The 20,270-nt window shown below is 51.7% G+C and overlaps 11 protein-coding genes across 11 annotated transcripts; 5 read left to right on the top strand and 6 right to left on the bottom strand.

Annotated features, from left to right (window-relative positions):
- Positions 1–43: 43 nt before the first annotated feature.
- On the bottom strand, positions 44–1,324 carry VTN00DRAFT_1470 (uncharacterized protein; the record flags this gene model as incomplete). The annotated part of the gene is made up of 1 exon (XM_069427581.1): positions 44–1,324. One exon carries the CDS (start codon positions 1,322–1,324, stop codon positions 44–46), a length of 1,281 nt encoding a protein of 426 aa, XP_069292172.1.
- Positions 1,325–1,732: 408 nt separating this feature from the next.
- Positions 1,733–2,662, top strand: VTN00DRAFT_1469 (uncharacterized protein; the record flags this gene model as incomplete). Its single annotated transcript, XM_069427579.1, has 3 exons — positions 1,733–1,819; positions 1,971–2,157; positions 2,310–2,662. 3 exons carry the CDS (start codon positions 1,733–1,735, stop codon positions 2,660–2,662), a joined length of 627 nt encoding a protein of 208 aa, XP_069292171.1.
- Positions 2,663–4,579: 1,917 nt separating this feature from the next.
- VTN00DRAFT_1468 (uncharacterized protein) lies at positions 4,580–5,233 on the top strand (the record flags this gene model as incomplete). The annotated part of the gene is made up of 1 exon (XM_069427578.1): positions 4,580–5,233. The coding sequence occupies one exon, from the start codon at positions 4,580–4,582 to the stop codon at positions 5,231–5,233; it is 654 nt and encodes a 217-aa protein (XP_069292170.1).
- Positions 5,234–5,646: 413 nt separating this feature from the next.
- Positions 5,647–7,305, bottom strand: VTN00DRAFT_1467 (uncharacterized protein; the record flags this gene model as incomplete). The annotated part of the gene is made up of 3 exons (XM_069427577.1): positions 5,647–6,424; positions 6,488–7,220; positions 7,272–7,305. The coding sequence occupies 3 exons, from the start codon at positions 7,303–7,305 to the stop codon at positions 5,647–5,649; spliced, it is 1,545 nt and encodes a 514-aa protein (XP_069292169.1).
- A 211-nt stretch (positions 7,306–7,516) lies between these two features.
- On the top strand, positions 7,517–8,261 carry VTN00DRAFT_1466 (uncharacterized protein; the record flags this gene model as incomplete). Its single annotated transcript, XM_069427576.1, has 4 exons — positions 7,517–7,618; positions 7,683–7,901; positions 7,955–8,069; positions 8,155–8,261. The coding sequence occupies 4 exons, from the start codon at positions 7,517–7,519 to the stop codon at positions 8,259–8,261; spliced, it is 543 nt and encodes a 180-aa protein (XP_069292168.1).
- A 1,194-nt stretch (positions 8,262–9,455) lies between these two features.
- Positions 9,456–10,546, top strand: VTN00DRAFT_1465 (uncharacterized protein; the record flags this gene model as incomplete). Its single annotated transcript, XM_069427575.1, has 3 exons — positions 9,456–9,713; positions 9,777–10,434; positions 10,491–10,546. 3 exons carry the CDS (start codon positions 9,456–9,458, stop codon positions 10,544–10,546), a joined length of 972 nt encoding a protein of 323 aa, XP_069292167.1.
- A 440-nt stretch (positions 10,547–10,986) lies between these two features.
- On the bottom strand, positions 10,987–11,236 carry VTN00DRAFT_1464 (uncharacterized protein; the record flags this gene model as incomplete). The annotated part of the gene is made up of 2 exons (XM_069427574.1): positions 10,987–10,995; positions 11,045–11,236. 2 exons carry the CDS (start codon positions 11,234–11,236, stop codon positions 10,987–10,989), a joined length of 201 nt encoding a protein of 66 aa, XP_069292166.1.
- A 208-nt stretch (positions 11,237–11,444) lies between these two features.
- Positions 11,445–11,944, bottom strand: VTN00DRAFT_1463 (uncharacterized protein; the record flags this gene model as incomplete). Its single annotated transcript, XM_069427573.1, has 2 exons — positions 11,445–11,651; positions 11,765–11,944. 2 exons carry the CDS (start codon positions 11,942–11,944, stop codon positions 11,445–11,447), a joined length of 387 nt encoding a protein of 128 aa, XP_069292165.1.
- Positions 11,945–11,982: 38 nt separating this feature from the next.
- On the bottom strand, positions 11,983–12,270 carry VTN00DRAFT_1462 (uncharacterized protein; the record flags this gene model as incomplete). The annotated part of the gene is made up of 1 exon (XM_069427572.1): positions 11,983–12,270. The coding sequence occupies one exon, from the start codon at positions 12,268–12,270 to the stop codon at positions 11,983–11,985; it is 288 nt and encodes a 95-aa protein (XP_069292164.1).
- A 1,678-nt stretch (positions 12,271–13,948) lies between these two features.
- On the bottom strand, positions 13,949–15,379 carry VTN00DRAFT_1461 (uncharacterized protein; the record flags this gene model as incomplete). Its single annotated transcript, XM_069427571.1, has 2 exons — positions 13,949–14,831; positions 14,886–15,379. The coding sequence occupies 2 exons, from the start codon at positions 15,377–15,379 to the stop codon at positions 13,949–13,951; spliced, it is 1,377 nt and encodes a 458-aa protein (XP_069292163.1).
- A 2,095-nt stretch (positions 15,380–17,474) lies between these two features.
- On the top strand, positions 17,475–19,815 carry VTN00DRAFT_1460 (uncharacterized protein; the record flags this gene model as incomplete). The annotated part of the gene is made up of 8 exons (XM_069427570.1): positions 17,475–17,807; positions 17,881–18,172; positions 18,404–18,597; positions 18,692–18,726; positions 18,787–18,860; positions 18,934–19,152; positions 19,206–19,546; positions 19,609–19,815. 8 exons carry the CDS (start codon positions 17,475–17,477, stop codon positions 19,813–19,815), a joined length of 1,695 nt encoding a protein of 564 aa, XP_069292162.1.
- Between the last annotated feature and the right edge of the window lie 455 nt (positions 19,816–20,270).

The following is a 20,270-nucleotide window of genomic DNA, read 5'->3' as shown; positions in this document are numbered from 1 at the left end:
ACACTCCAAGATGGTGCAGGTATAGTATATACAACGGTTGCCACTATTCCCTCTCTGCGGATAGGAAAGCAACGCTGTCTTCAAGAGCATCAGTTGCTCGGATTGCCTTTGCCCAAGCGACCCACGTCTTCCAGCGCTTCTCGGACAGGGCCACTCCGTTCACCACTCTTCCCCCTCTTGAGCGGTCGACGGTGTCACTTGTTTCTCTCCAGGAGTCAAGCTGCATAATCTCTACGTCAAATTTCCTGGTAGCTAAGTCCACGAAAGTCCACAGACTCTCACTTTCCCAGCCAACGTTCAGAGCAAATTGCACAACCTTCCTCACAACATTTTTCTGGACCTGCTTAACGGCGGAAGCTTCCAACAGATACAGGAGGAATATCCACCCGGATATATCTCGTGGATGAGCCAGGCACCAAGTCAGAACAGGATCAACCAAGTATCCAGCAAGTTCTGAGGAATGATTCACGGACTCTCCTTCTCCAGCCCGGTTCTGGGAAATATCCCCCTCCATGGCGCGGGATAAGACGCTATGGAGCTGTCGCATGTAACTAAACGCATAGTAGTTCTTGGGATGTAGCTCACCGGCGCGCAGTGCTACATTCAGCTCGGTCTCCAAGGTGCGTCGCATGTATGTACATGTACTAGCAAGATCTAGCCTGGATTTCAAGCTGAGTCGCTGCTTGTCGGTCTGCTGCTGCTGAATCTTTATAAGCTGGCTCATGACCCACAACCGGTGCTGCCATAGAGTCGGGGACTTGGTATGTCGGTGTAGTGGGGAGCAGAGATACGTGGTCATTAGGCTGCGCTCGGTCTCGAGCAGCTGGGCGAGCTTCTCCTCACGACGATGCATCGTCCCGGGCACCACCGTACTTGCGGAGAAGGAGGAGTCATCAGTAGTATCGCTCGTCTGCATATGCTGCATCAATGTAGCTATGCGTCGCTTTCGCCAGTTGCATGCCGTGAGATGCTCGCAGTCGAAAAGGAGCATGATCTCCGTTGCGAGGGAGACCTTCTCCTCAATCTCATTCGCAGCAACATTGTTGCTTGGTTTTCCTGTTTGGGCGGTCTGATCGACTGCCGGTGGTGATACGGTGGACGGTGCATCAGAATTCTGGCCGCTTTTCCCGGCCAAAGAGTCGAAGAAGATCTGCCTGGCGACTAGGAAAGCCTGCACGAGAGCCTTCTTGGTGACACCAATGGCGTGTCCATCGTGCAGAAGAGGACCAAATTCCGGCGGGAGGATCTCTATCTCGAGAACATTATTCTGCCTGTCTGACAATATCCGAGCGAGCTCTCTGTATAGCCCCTCCGGTGTGGACATCTGTAACTTGGAGATCTGTACAGCAGCAACAATAGGATGTTATTAAGCATTTAAGCAGAGCCCTGTCCCGATGTCAACCGTCGAAGAACCGTCGAACATCTGGAGTGTTCGTAGATCGTTTAGTTTACGGCTGTGGTCCGAGCGCGCCGGCGCGCCATGAAGCTTCGCCAGGTGGTCGAGTGACGCTCCAACGTCATTTTGTTTTCCTTCTCCGTTTCTTTCTTGAAAGGCAGTCGGACAGTCCCTGCCCTCCACTTTTCTGTCTTTCGTGTCCAGATCGTTAGTTCGATCTGCGACGCGTGGTAGGCGGCCTTGCTGTCCGTTTAAAGTCTCTCTGGTCGGTCTAGGTCTGGCCTTTTCGATTTCCCTCCGAAACAATTGCGGTCTTTTTCTCCGCAACCGCCCAACATGATCTCCCTCGTCCTCACGGTTTTCCTAGTCCATCTGGCCATATACCTGATTAATACGGTTGGCGCAGCCACCATCGATAACTTGGTATGTGGTCGTCTTCTCTCTTTCCTTTGCCCCCGCCTTTCCGTCTTGCGGACTTTCCCGCGACGAAACCGCAGCGAGCATGTGTGCTCTCTGCGCATGTGGAATGTGTGCAATTCGAACAGCCTAGCTAACTGGGATAACTGCTATATAGCTATGGCTGCTCTACCTGAAGCTCCCAACCGCCACGTCGCGGAACGCCCGAGAGCAAAATCGCCTGAAACGCGAGGTCGTCCAGCTGAAGCGGGAGATGAACGCAACAAGCTCCAAGGACGAATTTGCCAAATGGGCCAAGCTGAGAAGGAGACATGACAAGGCGATGGAGGAGTTTGAGGCGATGAGTACGTGTTGACCCTGGCGGATCTTGCTACGGAGAAGCTCTCCTTGGGCTCGGCCGAGTTCGGATTGCGCTGTGCTGTCCTTTCGATCGTATACTTTTCTGGAAGAGGAATTGTCCAAAGCTGACGTTTTACTTCCCTTGGGAACCCTACAGACAAGATCCTCAAAGCCAACAAGACGTCCTTCGACTGGACCGTGAAGATCGCCCGATGGATCAGCACCAACGGATTCAAGATCTTCCTCCAGTTCTACTACTCCAAGACTCCGATGTTTGAACTTCCCCCCGGTTGGGTTCCCTACTACGTGGAATGGGTGCTCTCATTCCCGCGTGCGCCCCTGGGAACCATAAGCATACAGGTCTGGAGCAGCGCATGCGCGACCGCCATTGCTCTGATCGGTGAGCTTCTTTCCGCCTCGCTGGCCTCTGCGAGGACAGCACGCACAGCGGAAGCTGTCCCTGCAGCAAGTGGGTCGACTGCTGCAGCTGCATCCAAGAAGACGCAATGAAATGAAATGACCCGGAAGCGGGGGAAGGAAATAATAATTACCGAATCATATTGAAAAACCGAAACGAAAAAAAAGGTTTAGGACTTTACGCTGCCAATGTTGTATGTCATAGATAATAATCATTATATTGTACTGTATGTATGTAGTACGTTATGGAAACGAAATACCTAATATAATACTGAGCATATCCTCTTAATTCCACATAGCCCTCCTGAAAGAGAAAGGGTAGATGCATGCATGTTCGTCAGATAAATTAACAATCTTTATCGTCAAGGGCGCCCTGCCGTGGCAAAGGAACCTCGGTGCTTGACTCTAATTGATTGGTATATCATCATACGAACACACGAAACATCCAGGAACAAGAGGATAATAACAATAAAAAAACAAAAAAGGATAGGGAGTCCGGCCCCTTCGACGGGGCTTCTGTGAAAAAGAAGCTAGGCTGTTCTCAAGAAACAGCCCCGCGCAACTTTCACCGCTTTGCCATAAGCTACAGACTCGTGTAAGAAAAAAAGAAGAAAAAAAATGAATAAATGAACTCCTCGCCTCAAGAATGAGCCCCATTGAGTTACCCGTCCGTCCGAAGAAAGGACGAGCAATCGCATAACTATCCAACCATGACGAAAAGCAACCCCCATAAAACCCCCTTCTCCCGAACCTCTCGCCGTACCACCATTGTTTCCACGCCCCCCGCACAAAGGCAAAGGCGCGTCGGGCACAGTCAAAAAGGCAGGAGAAGGAAACAGGGCGTCAGCCGCTATCGAATTGCTTCTATGGCGGCGCGTTTCCGCATTGCCTGACAAGAATTTTCCAAAACTCCCCCCCGAAAGGGTGAGTTAAGGGCAGGATGTCCGGGGACTTTCTCCCAAAGCTTGTGATGGTGTGAGTCTCTCTCTTAAAAGAGTGAGACCCTGTGCGTGAGCTTTGAATGCGATTCTTTGAGCGAGGAGTTGGGGAGAAGAAAGAAAAAGAGGAAAAGGGAAAAGCTATGGTAGGGCTCGGATTTTAATTTTTTTTTTGCCAGTGGCGGAGTGGAGTTGGGTCCGCTATGCTTTTTGTGGTTAAAGGTTGCACGTGATGTGGTTGTATATGCTTAGTCAGCATATAGTTTCTAAGTTACGGTATCGTATCTAGAAAGCAGAACCTGCAAGGTCTGTATGATTCGGTAGGGATGTTGATATATAGTAGGTTCTAGACAGGGAAATATATATCCCTATAGCAGGTTCTCCTTACCTTTGAATTCAAGATAACATGGAACACCAGAGCACCTGCACTGATGCAGAGCTATATCCCATCTTTGGCAAAACTATATTCCCAGCTGGCATAGCAAAGTCAACAAAAGAGCTCAGAGCTTCCAAGTTTTAGCCTAATATGGACAGCCTGGAGGCCTCCATTGTCCCCTTTCTCTGTGGCAATTTGTGAAGAAGCAGATCTATGGCCATAGCCGCAGACCTGGACGACAACGACTAAGCAGGACAGCCGCGTCGCGGCTTACCATGAATGGATTCACACGATCAAATTGTATTTTCACAATTTACACCTTCTGTCGTCTTCCTGACTTCTCTCTTGATCATGTTCTAATCAGGGTTCCACTTCCTCTCTTGCTCAGACCTGGTACGCTGGTTGAAAGAAAGATCTTTGTATCAGATAGAAGCTGCTGATAAGTTGTCTATCCTCTATCAAAAGGTCAGTATTGCTATAGTCTCATCATTTTCTTCACATGCAGTTTACAGCTGGAGGCCTTTTTTGTGTTCTGCTCATATTTGACCGTATCTGTTTTGTGGCTTTCATGGACTGCACATACACAGGCCCTCTTCCATACACACAACTCATACTTTCAATCACGACTTGGAAACCATAAAGAACTTTCCGAACTTACAAGTCCCAAGACAGACAAGAAACCAAAATCCAGTAACCATGGCTCCAAACGAAGACCTCAAGAACATCCTCATCTTCCTAGGTCCAACCCCAGGCAAGGACCGCAAGTGCGCCGGCTGCAAGAAAGCAGAGCCCAAGAACCCGAAACCGGAGCAGGCCTTCAAGCACTGCTCCCGCTGCATGGAATCCGTCTACTGTTCCCGCAGCTGCCAGAAAGCGGACTGGAAGGCCGGCCACAAGCACACCTGCATCTTCGGCGCGCTCGCGAACAACGTCTACCTCGACACCTTCAGCTCCCAGGAGGAGGCCTTCGACCAGCTCATTGACGCGTACAGGCTCCGCGTCGAGGACGATTTCAAGCTGCGCAATGTGCCGCACGGCATCTACATCCGTGACAACCCAGTCAGGGACTTTCGCATCTTTCTGAAGTTGGCTGAGAAGCAAATGAAGCTGACACAGCCGGCCAAGAAGGTGGATGGGGCTGTCAAGAAAGCTGGTATTCTGCCTAGTTGGTGGTCCCGTGAGAAGAGAAAGGAATGTGAAAAGCAGGGTATGGATCGCGAGAACTGGAGTTGTCTTCGGCGCAAAGTCAAGAAGGAGCACATTGAAGAGCACTACAAGGATCCGTTCATGCCGATGAAGCTCAGGATCTTGGCGGAGGTGGTCGTCGGCTTCGATGCGTTGGGTCGCTGAGAAATCAGGTGATATGGCTACCGAATGGATACTCGGATGGAGGAAGACGATTGTTGGCGGATTTAGAGGCCCTGTCCTTTGAGAGTGACAGGTGTGCACAGCATGTACCTAGGAAGTTAAAGGAAGGTAGTTTGAATACAGACCTGGAGCATACCCATTCATAACTTGGCTATTTTTAATTCCTGCCTGAAATCTCAACCGTATCAAATAGTATGTAGGCTTCTAATACAAGGGGTCTCTCACACACAAGTATTGACACACACAGAAGTATAACATTCAACGTCTTCGGTCGAATACATGTACCGACTCAATCGGGGCTGTAGCCAGAGAACAACATTTCAGGTTATGAGACACTAGGAAACAGACAATAAAGAAAACATACTGACCGGACAGTGTCCTAATCAGTTCCCGCACTACGCCTTAGCCTTAGCCTTTTTCTTGGGCTTATCAGCCCCAGCTTTGTCCTTCTGGGCCTTCTTCTCAGCCTTTCCCGCAGGTGAAGCAGTAGCTTCTGCGGTGGCTTTCTTCTTGGACTCTGCGGCAGCGTCCTTCTTTGGCTCCTCATTTCCGTTGGCAGCTCCATTGGCCTTCTTTTCCTTCTTGTCCTTCTTCGATTTCTTCGGCGTATCTTCATCTTGCTTCTCCACACTGTTCTTCACGGGGGCCTCGATAGCCTTGGGTGTCTCCTCCGTCTTCTTCTCATCCGCGGCCGATTCAGCAGCCTCGATGGCCTTGTTCTCTCCCTGAACAGGAACCTCATCCACGCCTTTTAGCTTGGGCAGCTCGAGCTCATAACCCAAAGCCTTCATCTTTTCAGCCTTGGCAAGTCTTCTCTTCTCCTCCCGCTTGATGCTCTCTGACCACTTGTTCCTGGTCTTGCCCTTCTCGAGGCGCTTCTTCTCGATCTTGTTCCATGGCGTCCTCTTGAACCGCCTGTTGGCTCCCTTCCAGAGCTCCGGGTGCAACTGCTCCTGAGGAACGTATTTGCACTTTAGGATGTGTCCGTACATGAGGTAGTTGTCCATCGTTTCAGCGACGATCTTGGCGACGGTGGCAGACGCGAACTCAATAAAGGCATAATGTTTCGAACGACCTGTGACACGGTTGCGGGAGAGGCGAAGACGGGTGATGTCTCCGAACTGAGAGAAGTAGGCACGCATCTGGTGCTCGTAGAAACCGTGGGGAATACGCCTGGTTGGGATGTCAGTCAGTAAAGTGATATGGAGGATAAACAAGACCGGCAGAATAGCTTACCCAACGTAGACAGTTCCCGGCTGCTCTTCCTCGTCCGCCTCCTTCTTCTGTTTTTGTTTCTTCAAGATCTTCTTTTTGGTCTTCTTAGAGTCGGGAATCTGCGGAACAGGCTTGTCGGGGTCGAATCCTTCATCCTCAGAAGGATCCTCGTCACCACTGCTCTCGAAGCCCTTAATGAGCGCCGCGGTCTGATCATCTTCGCTCTCATCCTCGTCCTGACCAGCGTCAGAGCCGGACTCTTCCTCCTTGTCATCATAATCGTCGTCGTCCTCGTCATCGTCGTCAAATTCCTCATTGATGATGATCTCCTTCTTCTTCTTGTCGGCCTTCGCGCCTGCATCACTCTTCTTGCTGTTCTCCGCTTTGGTCTCCGCTTTGGGCGCCTGTTCCTTCACCGCAGTAGCTGGTGCTTTTTCGTCCGTTTCCTTCTTCGACTTCTTCTTGCTAGGCTTGGATTTCTCGGATTCCGTCTTCTGCTCGGCTGCTGCAACTTTGGGCTCGGTATCTTCATCATCGCTGAGGAAATCCGCTGCCCGCTTGCGGGGCTTGACCTGGCGCGCAGGCTCGCCATTGATCTTCAGGGAAGATTTAGTAGTGGTGCCATTAGTCTCTGCAGCAGGTGCGCTCTTCTTCAGGATGGACTTTGGTTCCTTGGCAGGTTCAGTAGCGTTTCCAGCTTTCTTCGATTTCTTCGCGGGCGGATCGCTCACCGCGGCGGTTGCGGTTGGAGCGGCTGTAACAACTTAGCACATGGAAATGTGGAGCACAAAAAGGAAGATTTTACCTTTGCGCTTGTTGGCCTTCTTCTCCGGCGCCATATTCCCTGCTGCAGATATCGCTCAGTTCTCAGGAAGAAGGCGTGTGACGATAAGATGGTTGCTCGAGATGGTGCGGGAAACTTTTTTTTGGCGAGCGGGCGCCAAGCCGTGAGCTTAAAGCTCTCCCCGTGTCACAGTTCAGGCTCAGCGCGCGCGTCTCCACCACCGACCTCCGCTCTATCACCGCAGCAGGCCCCTTGGGACAGATGTCATGGGAAAGAAGAAGAACGCCAACAGGGAACTGACGCATGAGGAGATATGGGACGACTCAGCGCTCGTGCGGTCCTGGGACGAAGCGGTCGAAGAATACAAGGTACTGCTCATCTTGTCGCGCTCCTGTATCACTCACGTGATCCATATGTCTCACGGTTCTACAGCTCTACCACAGCATCCACGCAAAGGGAGAAAATGTCGAGGATGTTTTAAGGCAGGCAGAAGCGGAAGCTGCTGAGTCTGCGCAGGATGAAGGGCTCAATTATGCTGAGGCCATGGAGACCGGCGACGCAGAGTTGGAAGCTCCGCTAGACGGTGAAGACGAGTCCGCTGCGAGGGTACCCTCCAACGAGGTCAAACAGACGGCAGAAGATGAATCGCAGGTATGCAACAGAGCTGCTTCTCACAGTCCCTTCAATTACTGATAATAATACAGGCCGCATCATCGACCGCGCAACCTGTCCCGGAGGCTGGAGACGAGCACCGTGCCACGGGCCCAGCCCCAGCAGGCGCCGGAGGAGCAGCCATGCCCCATATGCTGTTAGGACAAGGTGAGACATCACAAGTATTTCTAACTATGACTGTGTGAAAACAAGGTTTGGGAAGGCTGACGGGCTTCTGTCCCTTGAATTATAGTGCAGGACGAGGGGCTCAAAAACCTCATGATGGCATGGTACTACGCGGGATATTACACTGGTCTTTACGAGGGTCAGCAGCGAGCGAACCAGCGCGCAAACAAATGAACAGACCTGTCCGAATCTTGACTGCATCGTGGTCTATTGCAGGGCATTATGTCTCATCAGGGAGAGCACACCCTATCTGGTAACGTGCTACCTAACGTACTGCCTAATTTGGAAGACCTCCGTATCCCGATCTGGACTTCAGACAAGCCGGGTCTGGAGACCACTGTGGCTGACCCTGCTAGCGGTTGAGGAAGGGAATAAGATGTCTTGGGTACTCAGCAAACATAGGGTCGAAACTTAGCCGGTGTCCCTTGGCGAGGATGACATGGACCTCGATGTTATAGGCGACTCTAACTTTAGAACCTAGAAACCATATTGAAAGTAGGGATCAACACTGATGTTGGCACTTTGAGTTGTAAACGTACTCTATGGGGTACTTCGAGACTGCTCCCGCCTAGTACGCCACGGGCCGTGCTTCCAGACGAAGGGATCGACATCGCTTAGGGTGGCTTTCCTCTTTCCGTAACTTTCAAGGTCTATACAAACGGGATATTAAGCCTGCCACGGTTTCAACTGGGCCAAACGGTCAAAAAGGTCGCTTAGGACATGTCTCTTTTCTTGCAGAAGCCATGGCTCGTGCGACACGACCGCGGTGCTTTCGAAACGCGGAGGCGGAACTTCGAGACGCAACCCGCGACGCTACCTCCTTCACCAACGTCAGATTCTCCTGCACAGGTGACGGGCTGCCTCAAAGGCGTACCAGCGTCGAATATCGTTCAAATTTCTCCTGACGGACAGGAACGCTTCCGGATTATGGTCTTGGCCTGGCTGGCATTACCCCTTCGGGATGCATGAGACTGCTTGGCAAGGTAGTCGATTCCTCCAATTTCATGCAAGATTTAATCATGGTCCTCCCCCCAGGACCATGGCTAATTTTTCTTGATTCCTCTCTCTGTTCCAAAACCAACAATTTTTCATTCTACTAGAGTTACTCTCTTTCTTTCTTCTCCTGTGGAGTTTTCCCTCTCGTTCACTTCCATTCATTTTTCCTTTCTCGTGTCACGAGCAGGCCCTCGGGAAGTATATACTGTCTTATTTTCATTCGGTTTTTAATTCTGCCACTCCACTCTCGCGGGTGTACGGCCATATTTCGGCGAAATTCTTCGGCTGTTCCGATTGTGTTCTTGGTCCTATTCGATTCAAGGAACGTCGCTGTCCCAAAATATATATTTGCAACATTTAAGACTCAACAAGATGGCGAAACTTTTGGCTTTGATAACTCTCATCGCGGGAGCTTTCGCAACGATGCACGAATCGTCATTCCCAATCTCTGTACCAGAGGTGGGAGGTATTAGTGGCGGCAGTGGTCAGGGTGTCAACGTTGTGAGCAATAGTTTACAAGGAGGCTCTTCGGTCTCTGTTGGCGTCATCATCATCGCCTCGAGCAATGGAGGAGGCAGCTCAGTCAAGAATTGGAACAAGCCAATGATGGAGGCGGGCATGACGCATCAGGTAAGCACGGATAATACTACGTATCTTAATTTTTCCCCAACTATTATCTGACAAATGATGTAGGTCACCGTTGGCGGTGACGCTGGACTCGTCTACACTCCTGACACTGTCAATGCCGCCGTTGGCGACATGATCCAGTTCAACTTCATGTCTATGAACCACACCGTCACGCAGTCGTCGTTTGCAGAGCCCTGCGTGAAGATGGAGGGTGGTGTCGACTCGGGATTCATGCCCAACCCTGACAACTCCATCGACCCTCCTCCCATGATGATGTTCCAAGTCACCACGATGGAGCCCGTCTGGATGTACTGTGCCCAGAAGGGCCACTGTGGGAAGGGGATGGTCTTCAGCGTCAACCCAACGGCCGAGAAGTCCCAGATGGCGTTTAAAGAGGCCGCCATGTCTCAAAACGGCACTGCGACAGCAGCTTCTTCTGCTCCTCCTGAACTGGCCAGCGCCTCTGCGTCCGCTCCTCCTGAGATGGCTAGCTCTTCTGCGGCTGCTGTCGTAGCGGCCAGCTCTTCCGCTGCAGCGTCTGCTCCCGCAGTAGCAAGCTCTTCTGTAGCCATGGCTCCTGCGGTCGCTAGTCCCGCCTCCAGCGGCAGTATTGTGCAGGGTTCCGGTACCATGGGAAGTGGAGGTACGTGCTCTTGCTCGTGTCTCTGCGGTGCTGGCTCATTCCCCGAGGGTGCTGGTGTGGGTATGTGGGGTGGTATGGGTGGTGAGTACTAATTAACCCGATATATTTGGCTGTAATAATATTGACGGTTGTCCTAGGTTCTATGGCTATTACTGCTGCAGCCAAGAAGCGCGCTGTTCCCCGGATCTTCTGAGATGCAAGTGCGCGTCAAATCGTATTCTTGTCCCAATATTCCCCTTGTGATATGCATGTGTGAAGAACAGCACAGCATGTAATAGATTAAGACCCATGCATCCATCCATCGAAATTAACACTATTTCCCTTGCCGTTTACCTACTTTTTTTCTTTTGGGTTTCTCGTATTTGAGATCTATTGTGTGGGAAAGATCTTGTCGTTATAAATAACATGGTTTGATACCACAATCGAAGATAAAATGTCCCATTGGCCAATATCCACCGTAGTAAGAATTTGGATCGTATGAACATAGGATACATTCTTATGTTACGTTTTGACGTTAAGTTTGTTATATATATAACTAACCTAAACTAAGCTGACCATACAAATGCCCGCACGTCTCTACCAAGATTGAGCAAGAGACCAGCTAGTTGCCTATCCACATCTACCTGATCATGTCTATATCATCTTCATAACATGAGTAGAATTGACATTAGTGAATCCTACAGCGCTATACAGTTAGGCTGTCGTTGGGTCTCCGTGCTTCATGGAATCGGACGAGAATCGAACAGGTCAAGGAAGCTATCTTAATTTTGATATCTATTATTTGATGCAATGATATAAAGCATAAAACGATGTTCCCCCTCGCTTCCCACATCCATCTCCAAGAATCGAGAATTGAAATCGAATAATTTGTCCCACATCCCATCTCACGCTGTCATCCACACATCTCATTCATTCATCTTTCTTGTCTTGTCTCGTCTTGTTTTGTCTTGTCCATAGCAATGCATAACGGCGTCAAGCTTATCGATGGATAACGGTATCCATCACACCAGGAACAGAGCCAGACCCACCTCGATGGTGCTCCGATCCAGGTAGGTAGGTAGGTAACATTTACTTGTCCATCTGGCTCAGATTTAGATGCGCAGTCCACCACCAAGTAGACCAGTCAGCCCGCCGACAATGGGCAGGTTAGAGAGGGGTCCCTTGGGCTTTTGCGGCTGCGCCGACGGGGTGGGCTTTCCGGAGGGGGTCGGTTCGGGGGAGGGAGCGAAGTTGGGGCCGTCGGTGGGCGTCGGGGCGGCGCGCGCAGCGTTCTGACGGGCTGCGGCCTCCTGTGCGGCCTGTTTCGGTGGGTTAGGTTGTCTGTTTTCTGTATGCTCGATTCTCTCTACGGAGAGTGATGGGCGGTGGGAAACCGTTGGAAGAAAAGGGGGAATATTACATGGCGGCGTACCTTCAGGCCGTCTTGGACGCCCTGGTTCGAGATATCCTCCATCTCCAAGCCGGTGATGGAGTTCAGATCGGGGACATCGGGAGTGTGGTCATCATGGTCGTGGGCCACGGGGACGGCATTGGCCAGAACTCCCAGGAGCAGAAGCACAACGAGAAAGGAGGTAACGTTGATGCGAGCCATTGTTGTTTTTTTGTTTTTGTGATCGACGGATCACGATTCTATTCTATCACGGATAGAACGATTGAAAGAGTGGATAGGCAAACAAAGAGTGGTTCCGTTGCCAGCGGTCTTTGTGAGGTGAGAGAACGAGAGTGATGGGATGGGAAGAGAAGATCTTCACCCCTCAAGCATGGTGACGGCTTTATAACGACCACAGGTGATGGCAAAGGGATGATGGAAAGGCAGAGGAAGAGCCTCTGCAGGAAATCCAAGACGCGGGATCTCGCGAGGACGATCATCTCGAGGTATGAGATGTACAGCTCAGGAGTTATCCAGCTGGTTAGCATGTGAAAGCAAGGGAGGTTGTCTCCTGCAGAGAAATGACAGAGACATTGAGTATTCCTGCTCAATCATGTAGCCTGATTCCAGGGGCAAATTGCACCAGATCTCAGCGTGCGTATTCAAGATGACAGGGACACGTAGGCAGGGAATGCAGGATGTTTTGTACATACATCCATAGCATTGGTTCTTTTCTGCCCCTGCCGCGGCATAACTCCTTGATCGACCATTCCTGTAGACAGGCCCTTGCATAAGTCTTTCACAAGACGCAGATGACACGGCTCGTGCATCCCAACTGGGCAGATCTGTAGACTGGCGATATTCAGAAACATATGAACCCATGCTGTTGTGGCGTACCAAGGGAAAGGAAGGAAAAGAGACTTGTCGGTAGGGCAAGTCTTAGATGAGCTTATTTCGAGACACGGAATTTATGTATGAACAGACTCCAATGGGAAGTGATGATGACGACAAAAGATTCCATTAGCAAACACTATATTACTATAAACACTCTCTTGTCTTTTTTTGGAATGTATCTCCCTCTATTGACACGCACAGCCCCATAAGAGATTTGGAGGCAGACGCAACACGAGAGAGAAAAAAAGTCCTCTGGAAGTCAAATCTCCCGTCGGACTATTCGATCTCGGCACGATTTTGACCTCGACACATCACTGACAGGACGAACGAGTCTTCGAAAATGCCTTTGAGACGAGCAGTTGATATTGGCAGAGCTAGGAAGGTTAGTATAGTTGCAGAAGCGCATGGAATTGCTCTAGAGCAACATCTCCATTTAAACGGAACGATGTTATGATGGCCCGAGGTGAGAATGTCGAATGCGATTGACCCTTCATCACAAGCACGAGACACATTGCACCACGGTTGAGTATTCGTAAAAGCACATCACAGAACCTGTCAAGTTAGTACCATTTCATAGAGAGACCAAGTCTACCTAGCTAGCTCTGGCTCTCATCATAGCACAGGATAGCACAGCATGACATGGATCGCATAGACTCCGCGGCAGGACCATCATCTTCCCATCCATCCAGCCAGCCACCATTCAATCCACCCATCTCACTATATCACACCATAGCACCAGACCACCAAAGAGAAAAGGAAATCAAGAATAAAAGAAAAGGTGATGTGCGCCCCTTGCGAACCCAACCACCCCGGGACAAGAACAGTAGTAAAAACTATCTGGTGGCAGGGGTCGGGATTAGTAGTGAGCGCGGCCTTCACTCTCGGTCTCAAATGCTAAAATTTGCCGACGGAACAGAGGTAGAAAGAGAGGTCAAAGAGACATCAATCCATCAACAAGGGTATATTGGAGACCTGGATATGTGTCTTATGTGAAAGAAGAAAGGAAAGAAAAAGGAAAAGAGAAGAGGGAAAAGAAAAATTAATTGGTGCGGATTATGTCAGCGGATGGGGTTGAAAGGGCGGAGCGCGGTGACGAATCAGATCCGTCCTTGCCGAACTCACTGCTGCCGAGGATCTTTCTGGATGTCCACGATCATCGAAGGAAATATCCGATTCATATTTAATATTTATTATGACATCGGAGTCTCATTGAGGTAGAGTTCAAGCATATTACTGTCAAGACATGACTTAGAATACCATTACGCATGACAGATGCGCTTTCGGCCCACATGGAGGGCAGATGCTCCCTCATTTCTACTACATTGATATCATCTAGAACCGGGCCTGGACCCTTTCCTGAGTATCGGACAACGCCCACGTGCTGCTGTTCTGCTTGCTCAGAACCGACTTCGCCTGCTCCGCCGTGAAGCCCTTCGCCTCCACAGCTGGGTTGTATCCCAACCCAGTGATCTTCGCGACGACGTCGGACGGCACCGGAGTAGCGACCTTGCCATCCGCTCTCTTGTACACAGTGACGACAACCGCACCTCCCAGGCCCAGGTTGTGCTGCAGCGCAGCGTCCGTGCCACTGATGAGACGGTTGTTGGCCCAGCCACGCAGGTGCCAGACCAGCTCGGCGCACTGCGCGATACCGGTCGCGCCCAGCGGGTGGCCCTTGGAGATGAGGCCACCGGAGGGGTTGATGACCATCTTGCCACCGTAGGTGATGTCCCCGCGGCGAACCATCTCGTGCGCCTTGCCCGGCTCGGAGAGCTCGAGCGCGTCGATAGTGATCATCTCATTGGCGGAGAAGCAGTCATGCAACTCGCACACCTTGATGTCCTTAACGTTGACGCCGGCCTCGGCGGTGGCGGTACGGCACGCGTGCCGAGCCATCTCGAATCCCATCAGGTCGATTGAACTGCGGTTATAGGTCGAAGGAGAGTCCGTCGCAAGCGTCTGTCCTGCGATGAGGACGGCTTGATCCTTTAGATGCGGCCGGGCGTCGAGGAAGGCCTGAGAGACGATGACAGCAGCAGCGGCTCCGTCTGAGGTAGGGCAGCACTGAAGCTTCGTGAGGGGAGCGTGGATCATTGGAGACTTGAGAACTTGCTCGAGAGTGTACTCATCCTGGAACTGCGAATACGGGTTGCGCTTCGAGTGTTCGTGGTTGACACGTGCGATCTCCGCGAAATCCTCAGGCTTGGCTCCGTACCTTCCAATGGTCAATGATGGCTCCATATGATTGAGGGTTGTATTTCATGCATACCTCTCCATGTATTCTCGTCCCGCGTTGCCAAACATCTGGGCAGCACCCGGAGCATTGGTGATCCCTCTCGTTTCCGCCATCATTTCTGCTAAACGTCCGGTTGGATTGGCCCGGTCATTGAAATAGGCCTGAAGGCTGCCGGGGCTCATCTTCTCGAACCCGACGACGAGAACGCAGTCGGCTGCACCGTGAGAGACCATAGTCCGGGCCATGGCCAGCCCCGTGGATCCGGTCGAACAGTTGTTGTTGACATTGTAGATGGGGATCTTGGTCATGCCAAACTGGTAGAAGACACGCTGACCGCAAGTGCTGTCGCCATAGACATAGCAAGCCACGCCCTGATCGACTTCGTCGTAATTGATATGGGCGTCCAGCATGGCTTTGACACCCGCTTCGAAGCCCAGCTCGTGGTAGTCGACTTTGCCACGAGGTTTGATGAACTTGGTCATGCCCACGCCTAGGACATAGGCGGGACCAGCCTGTTTCTTGCCCATTGTGATGTTTGTGGTGTTTATATGTGTTGTGTACTAGCTAGACGGATATGGGAAGTTCGAATCCGGGGTAGCTCGAGAGTGGGCTAGGGGATAGCAACGTGTAATACTAACTCCCAACCTAAGGCCCAGGGGCAAAACAAACGAAAAGCAAGAAGATAACGCGGTTGTCTTCAAAGGAGCAGTGAGATGAGGCGACAAAGCCGTGACCTCCGGCCCAGAAGGCGCATATAAGCAAGGCATGCTGCCCGGAGATGGTTTTGCGGGGTGCTGGAGAGCCCCGACCGAGGTTCCGAGGGTGTAACTAACTGCACGGCTCAGCCGCTGCGCTTCTGTCCTGTGCGTCCTAGCCACGGCATATTCTCTTTGTGATGGGACCTTTAAAATAATGAATTCCTCTTGGTCCGTTTCTAGCTCTTTGCTCTCCCTCCCTCGGCCCATCAGCCACGAGCCGCAGCAGCATCATCTTGTTGTTTGCACCGGAAGACATGTGACATTCTACTGACTCCCCGGCCGACGAACGTACTGCACTGCTAGAGCAACACCGGGTCAACATGCTCCATCGGAGTCGATGCTGCAGATGAGAGCTTCTACCAGACAGAAAGAGCCAAGGCAGCAAATGAGACATCCTACCAGATATATATATGTGGACAGGCGACACCTTTCCCGATGCAGTCATCTCTCGACCCCCTAGCACGTTGAGTCCACGAGTACGCAGCCTCGTACACGGTTCAAATTGCAACAACATTCCCTTGCTCCAGGGTAGCACAAGCTGCGGAGGGAAAAGACGCTATTCGATTGGGACCACCAATGGGAGCCATATTCACCTATTCCGCTCGCTATGATCCATGACGGTGCACCGTTCGAAGGAAACCTTTGCCAGATCTCGCGGAGGTTAGTAGCGGAGCGAGATCCTGCCACTTCCGTCATGGATGTTTGAACTATCATGGGGAGCTTGCTGGGTTGAAAAGTGTCCGGCTAGCTACCTAAGGGTATTGGTCGCTCTGCATGCTGCGCACTAGCTCCCTGCGCGCCCTCCACTACTACAGTAGTGTAGATGCATCAACTGTTGACCATGTTGTGCTCTACGGGAGACAAGGTTGGTCAGTGCATTCATGTGAATCAGTATATAGATTTGGTTGGCGAAGCCACGACAGTCGGGTAAGTTAACTAGTTAACGTAACATATAGTTAACTATCAACTACTTATGTAACTAAACAAATAAAGACTTAGTTAACTAGTAACCAACCTAACCTCTGTGGCTTAGAGGACGTGACAGAGGTGACTTAGGTATGTATGTACGGAAGATCCCGTAGCTAGAATTAGCTGCTGTCTTCTGTAAATCGCTCTCGAATCCAGACAGCTCACCACGTTAATGGCCGGGCTTCTTCCGAGATTTACGCAGTATATACTGCGTACGGAGTACAGTACACCGCAACATCAGCAGTTAAGCTCTGCGGGACGTAGAAGCTCCATCGGAGGAATTCATCCCACTGGCTGTCCACCGACTATATTACTCTGATAGGCGCCTGCTCCCGCCGCAAATAAGGGTTGCTGAGAGCGGACGCGGCGCTCTGATGTTAAGTTGAAGCCACTAGGCGCACCCTGGTCTTTTTTGTAAGCTTGTAACGGTCCCATGTCGACGTCGATGAATCATCCCGCCGCGATCGACGCTACTGGGAACACACCCTGTTCGTCGATTCTGCCTGGTGCAGCTGAAGCCAATGCGAGATCAATCCACCATGCGCGAGAGACCCGCTAGCTTCCATGGTGTACATTTGTAGCAGTAACAGCAGGAATCGCAAACAGGGTATGCAAGCTGTGAGAAGCCCTATGGCTCTCTTAGAGGCAACCTTGCTGTCGGGACGTCAGGATCTTATCAGGGTCTCCGCCCGGCAGCCCGTAGAGGGTAGCTCTTCTCCATCCTGATTGATCCCGATGTCTCTCGCCCATGACAGGGGGGTAACGATTCCTGTAGGCCCTATTTGGTTATGTAGCTCATCTGTATGGATGGGAGGATGCATTTTCAGCGGGGTCGACGTCGACGCGCCGCACGCCTTCGTCCGCCCGACGTCCACGCCGGTCTGCCAGTCTCCGGATGTCCCTGGCCCCAGCATCGAGCTCGATCGATGCCTTTTCGTTTCTTTTCTCTTCGTTCTTCGCAGCTTCAACCGCGGGCGGGCTGCTCATGTCGACGTCACAGGTCGAGCCCCTAAACCCGTTCCAGTGGGCGCTCCACCGCGCCGGCCCACATGCTTGCTCGCCCGAGAGTCTCTGCCGCGCTCTGCTGCTAGCCTTCTCGTCGGCGGGATTCTTCTCTTCTCTCCAGAGTCTCCTGTCGCCCGTTCAGCCTGGCTGTCCGCCGCGGACTCCATCAATTGAGGTCTCCCGAGCTGTCCGCGCTCAAGTTCTTCTTCCGCTCGCCCTCGAGGTAGGTTCTCGCTGCTATCCGACTGTTATTTTATTCTGCAAAAGGAAGTGGGGTGCTGACTGGTTGTCGATAGTCTCACCTTTCCCCGCTAGCTGTGCTCGCGGCTTCTCCTGTCTTGCCCTGTTACAAGCAGTCTAGGTTTGGTCCGATAGAGATCCCCCCGCGTCCCCCAGAGATCTCCGCAAATTTATACTGGGACTATCGCCTGCGTTCTGCTCTTGCACCGCCCAATTGCTCTGCTGGATTGGTGCGGCGTCGAATTGATATCTTCCTCCGCAGCTCGGGAGCCGTGATAACACCGTGGTATTGGGTCGTATCGGGATATTCTGATTCCTCAGGGGAACCATTGTGGAAGACTAAGGACTGTAAGGACACCGCACAAAGACAGGCAAGGATCCGGCAGACCGCTTCATGGACAATTGTGGGACGCCAAACGGTCTGCTCGCATGCTGAGAGACCGCTTTGCGTTCCATAGGGTTCCCCAGCCCACTTGCAGCAGCACATCCAGATCGCATCGTACGGTCTGAGATAGCATCGTCACAGTCTCTGCGACCCCTCAACGGCGACTGAGCGACAACATCAGCAATTTGCCCCAGATGAACCACCTCCAGGAATGACTGTGAACAAGCACTCCGAACATGCTCCTCTCCCCTCACCATCCTCCCAATCTTCGACTTCCATAATGCCGTACCCCTGGATCATGGACGAGAAGACTCGTAACAGGCTCCTGAAGAAGTACAGGACCCAGGTGGCCTCGGCGACTTCGACCGTCTGCGCTTCCCTTGCGGTGGTACGTGGACCTCCTCGTCGATTTCTGGGCCAGGCTCAGTGTTGGCGAGCGTTGACAAGAGCGGATATGACTGACCGGCATTTCTCACCCACAGACTCCATTGGAGAACCTCAAGACTCGTATGCAGATGTAAGTCTGATTTCCTGCTCTGGAGGCTCCGTTCCAATAGGGATAACTGACCGCACGCAGGCACCACTTCAAGAACGTGCTCGAATGCGCGAAATACCTATGGCGTACGGAAGGATTCCGTGGATATACGGCTGGTAAGTTGACGCAGCTTTGACCTGCTTTTTATTTCCGGGTGACGCAGTCGTTGACGGGAAATTTTGGCTTCAGGCTTCCTCCCGCCGTTGGCAAGCGTAACGTTTGTCCGTGTCGCGAGCTTCACCTCCTATCAGGGCGCCAAATACACCATTTCCGACGCTATCTCTAAGATGACGGGGGTTTCTCCGTTAGTCTATTACAACACTCCGGGTAGCACTCCTACACTCGCCACGATATTCACATTCACACTCGGTGGTATGGTTGCGGGTCTCTCGACATCTCCCATCGCATGTAGGTTTTCTGTACTGCAGGTTTCAGGAGTAGCACTGAGCTGATTTGCATAGGCCCATTTGAATTGGCAAAAAACGTGATTCAGACCTCCGTTCTCATGTCTACTCGCGCCCAGGCGGCGTCCGGAGACGCCGTAAAAGACACCTCGTTGCGCCACCAGCCTCGTATCGGCACCATCGAGGCATTCAAGCAGATCGTGCAGCGTCACGGCATCCGTGGTCTCTACACCGGCTTCCATCTGCATGCCATGCGGGATACCATCGGCACAGGCCTTTACTTTGGTGTGTACGAGACCGCGAAGCAGCTGATCTCGATGTATTCAGGAAGCCAGCCGTCTCCTTTCGGGGCTTCGATGGTTGCGGGCGCGCTCAGCGGCAGCATCCCCTGGCTCTGCGTAAGTGAAATCGGAGAATGAACCTGTGGACTGGGACTCAAGACTGACTGCTACCCATGCAGACATACCCCATTGACACCAGGAAGACTCGCGCGCAGAGCGTCCTGCTAGGCAAGTCCAAGGAGATCGGAGAGGCCTCCGCAGCCGTTCCCAAATCGGGCATGTACAAAGGCCTGTCGGTGATGATCGCTCGTACGAGCCTGAACAACATGATTCTCTTGAGTCTCTTCGAGTACATTAAAGTTAAAATCAACGAGCTGGAAGCTTAAATTTACCTTTACACAGAGAGTTAGCTCGTCAGACAGCTAGCAGATTTTTGGTCTCGCGGGATGTGCTGGACAGTTTCTTGAAATATAATTCCGAATTATCTTTGTGTACATAGTTCGAGCGCACAGCTCAAAGACCAGCAAATAGTGAGCAGACATGAGAGCCATGAGTGAAACCAGCTTTTGCATTACATCTGTGTTCATGTGTATGAATATCTTGAATAGGTATGTTCGTATAGATAAATATAGAGCGATATCTTGATCGAGTACTTGACAAGTGTATCTATGCCTGTCAATATCATGTTGTGTTCCTAGGTTGGCGATCTAGATCCAGAGACGGCGTGTCTGCGGCCCGCACCCGACGTCATGCCGCACGGCGGTTGCCGGGGTTCAGAACTGCTGCCGTCAACAAAAAAAGTCCTTGAGAAGGCCCCTCTTCTCGTCTCCTGTCGCGATCC

This window comes from Thermoascus crustaceus, assembly GCF_041956765.1.
Source record: "Thermoascus crustaceus strain CBS 181.67 unplaced genomic scaffold VTN00scaffold_1, whole genome shotgun sequence".
NCBI classification, from domain to species: Eukaryota; Fungi; Ascomycota; class Eurotiomycetes; order Eurotiales; family Thermoascaceae; genus Thermoascus; species Thermoascus crustaceus.
This window is presented reverse-complemented; position numbering and strand designations above follow the sequence as displayed.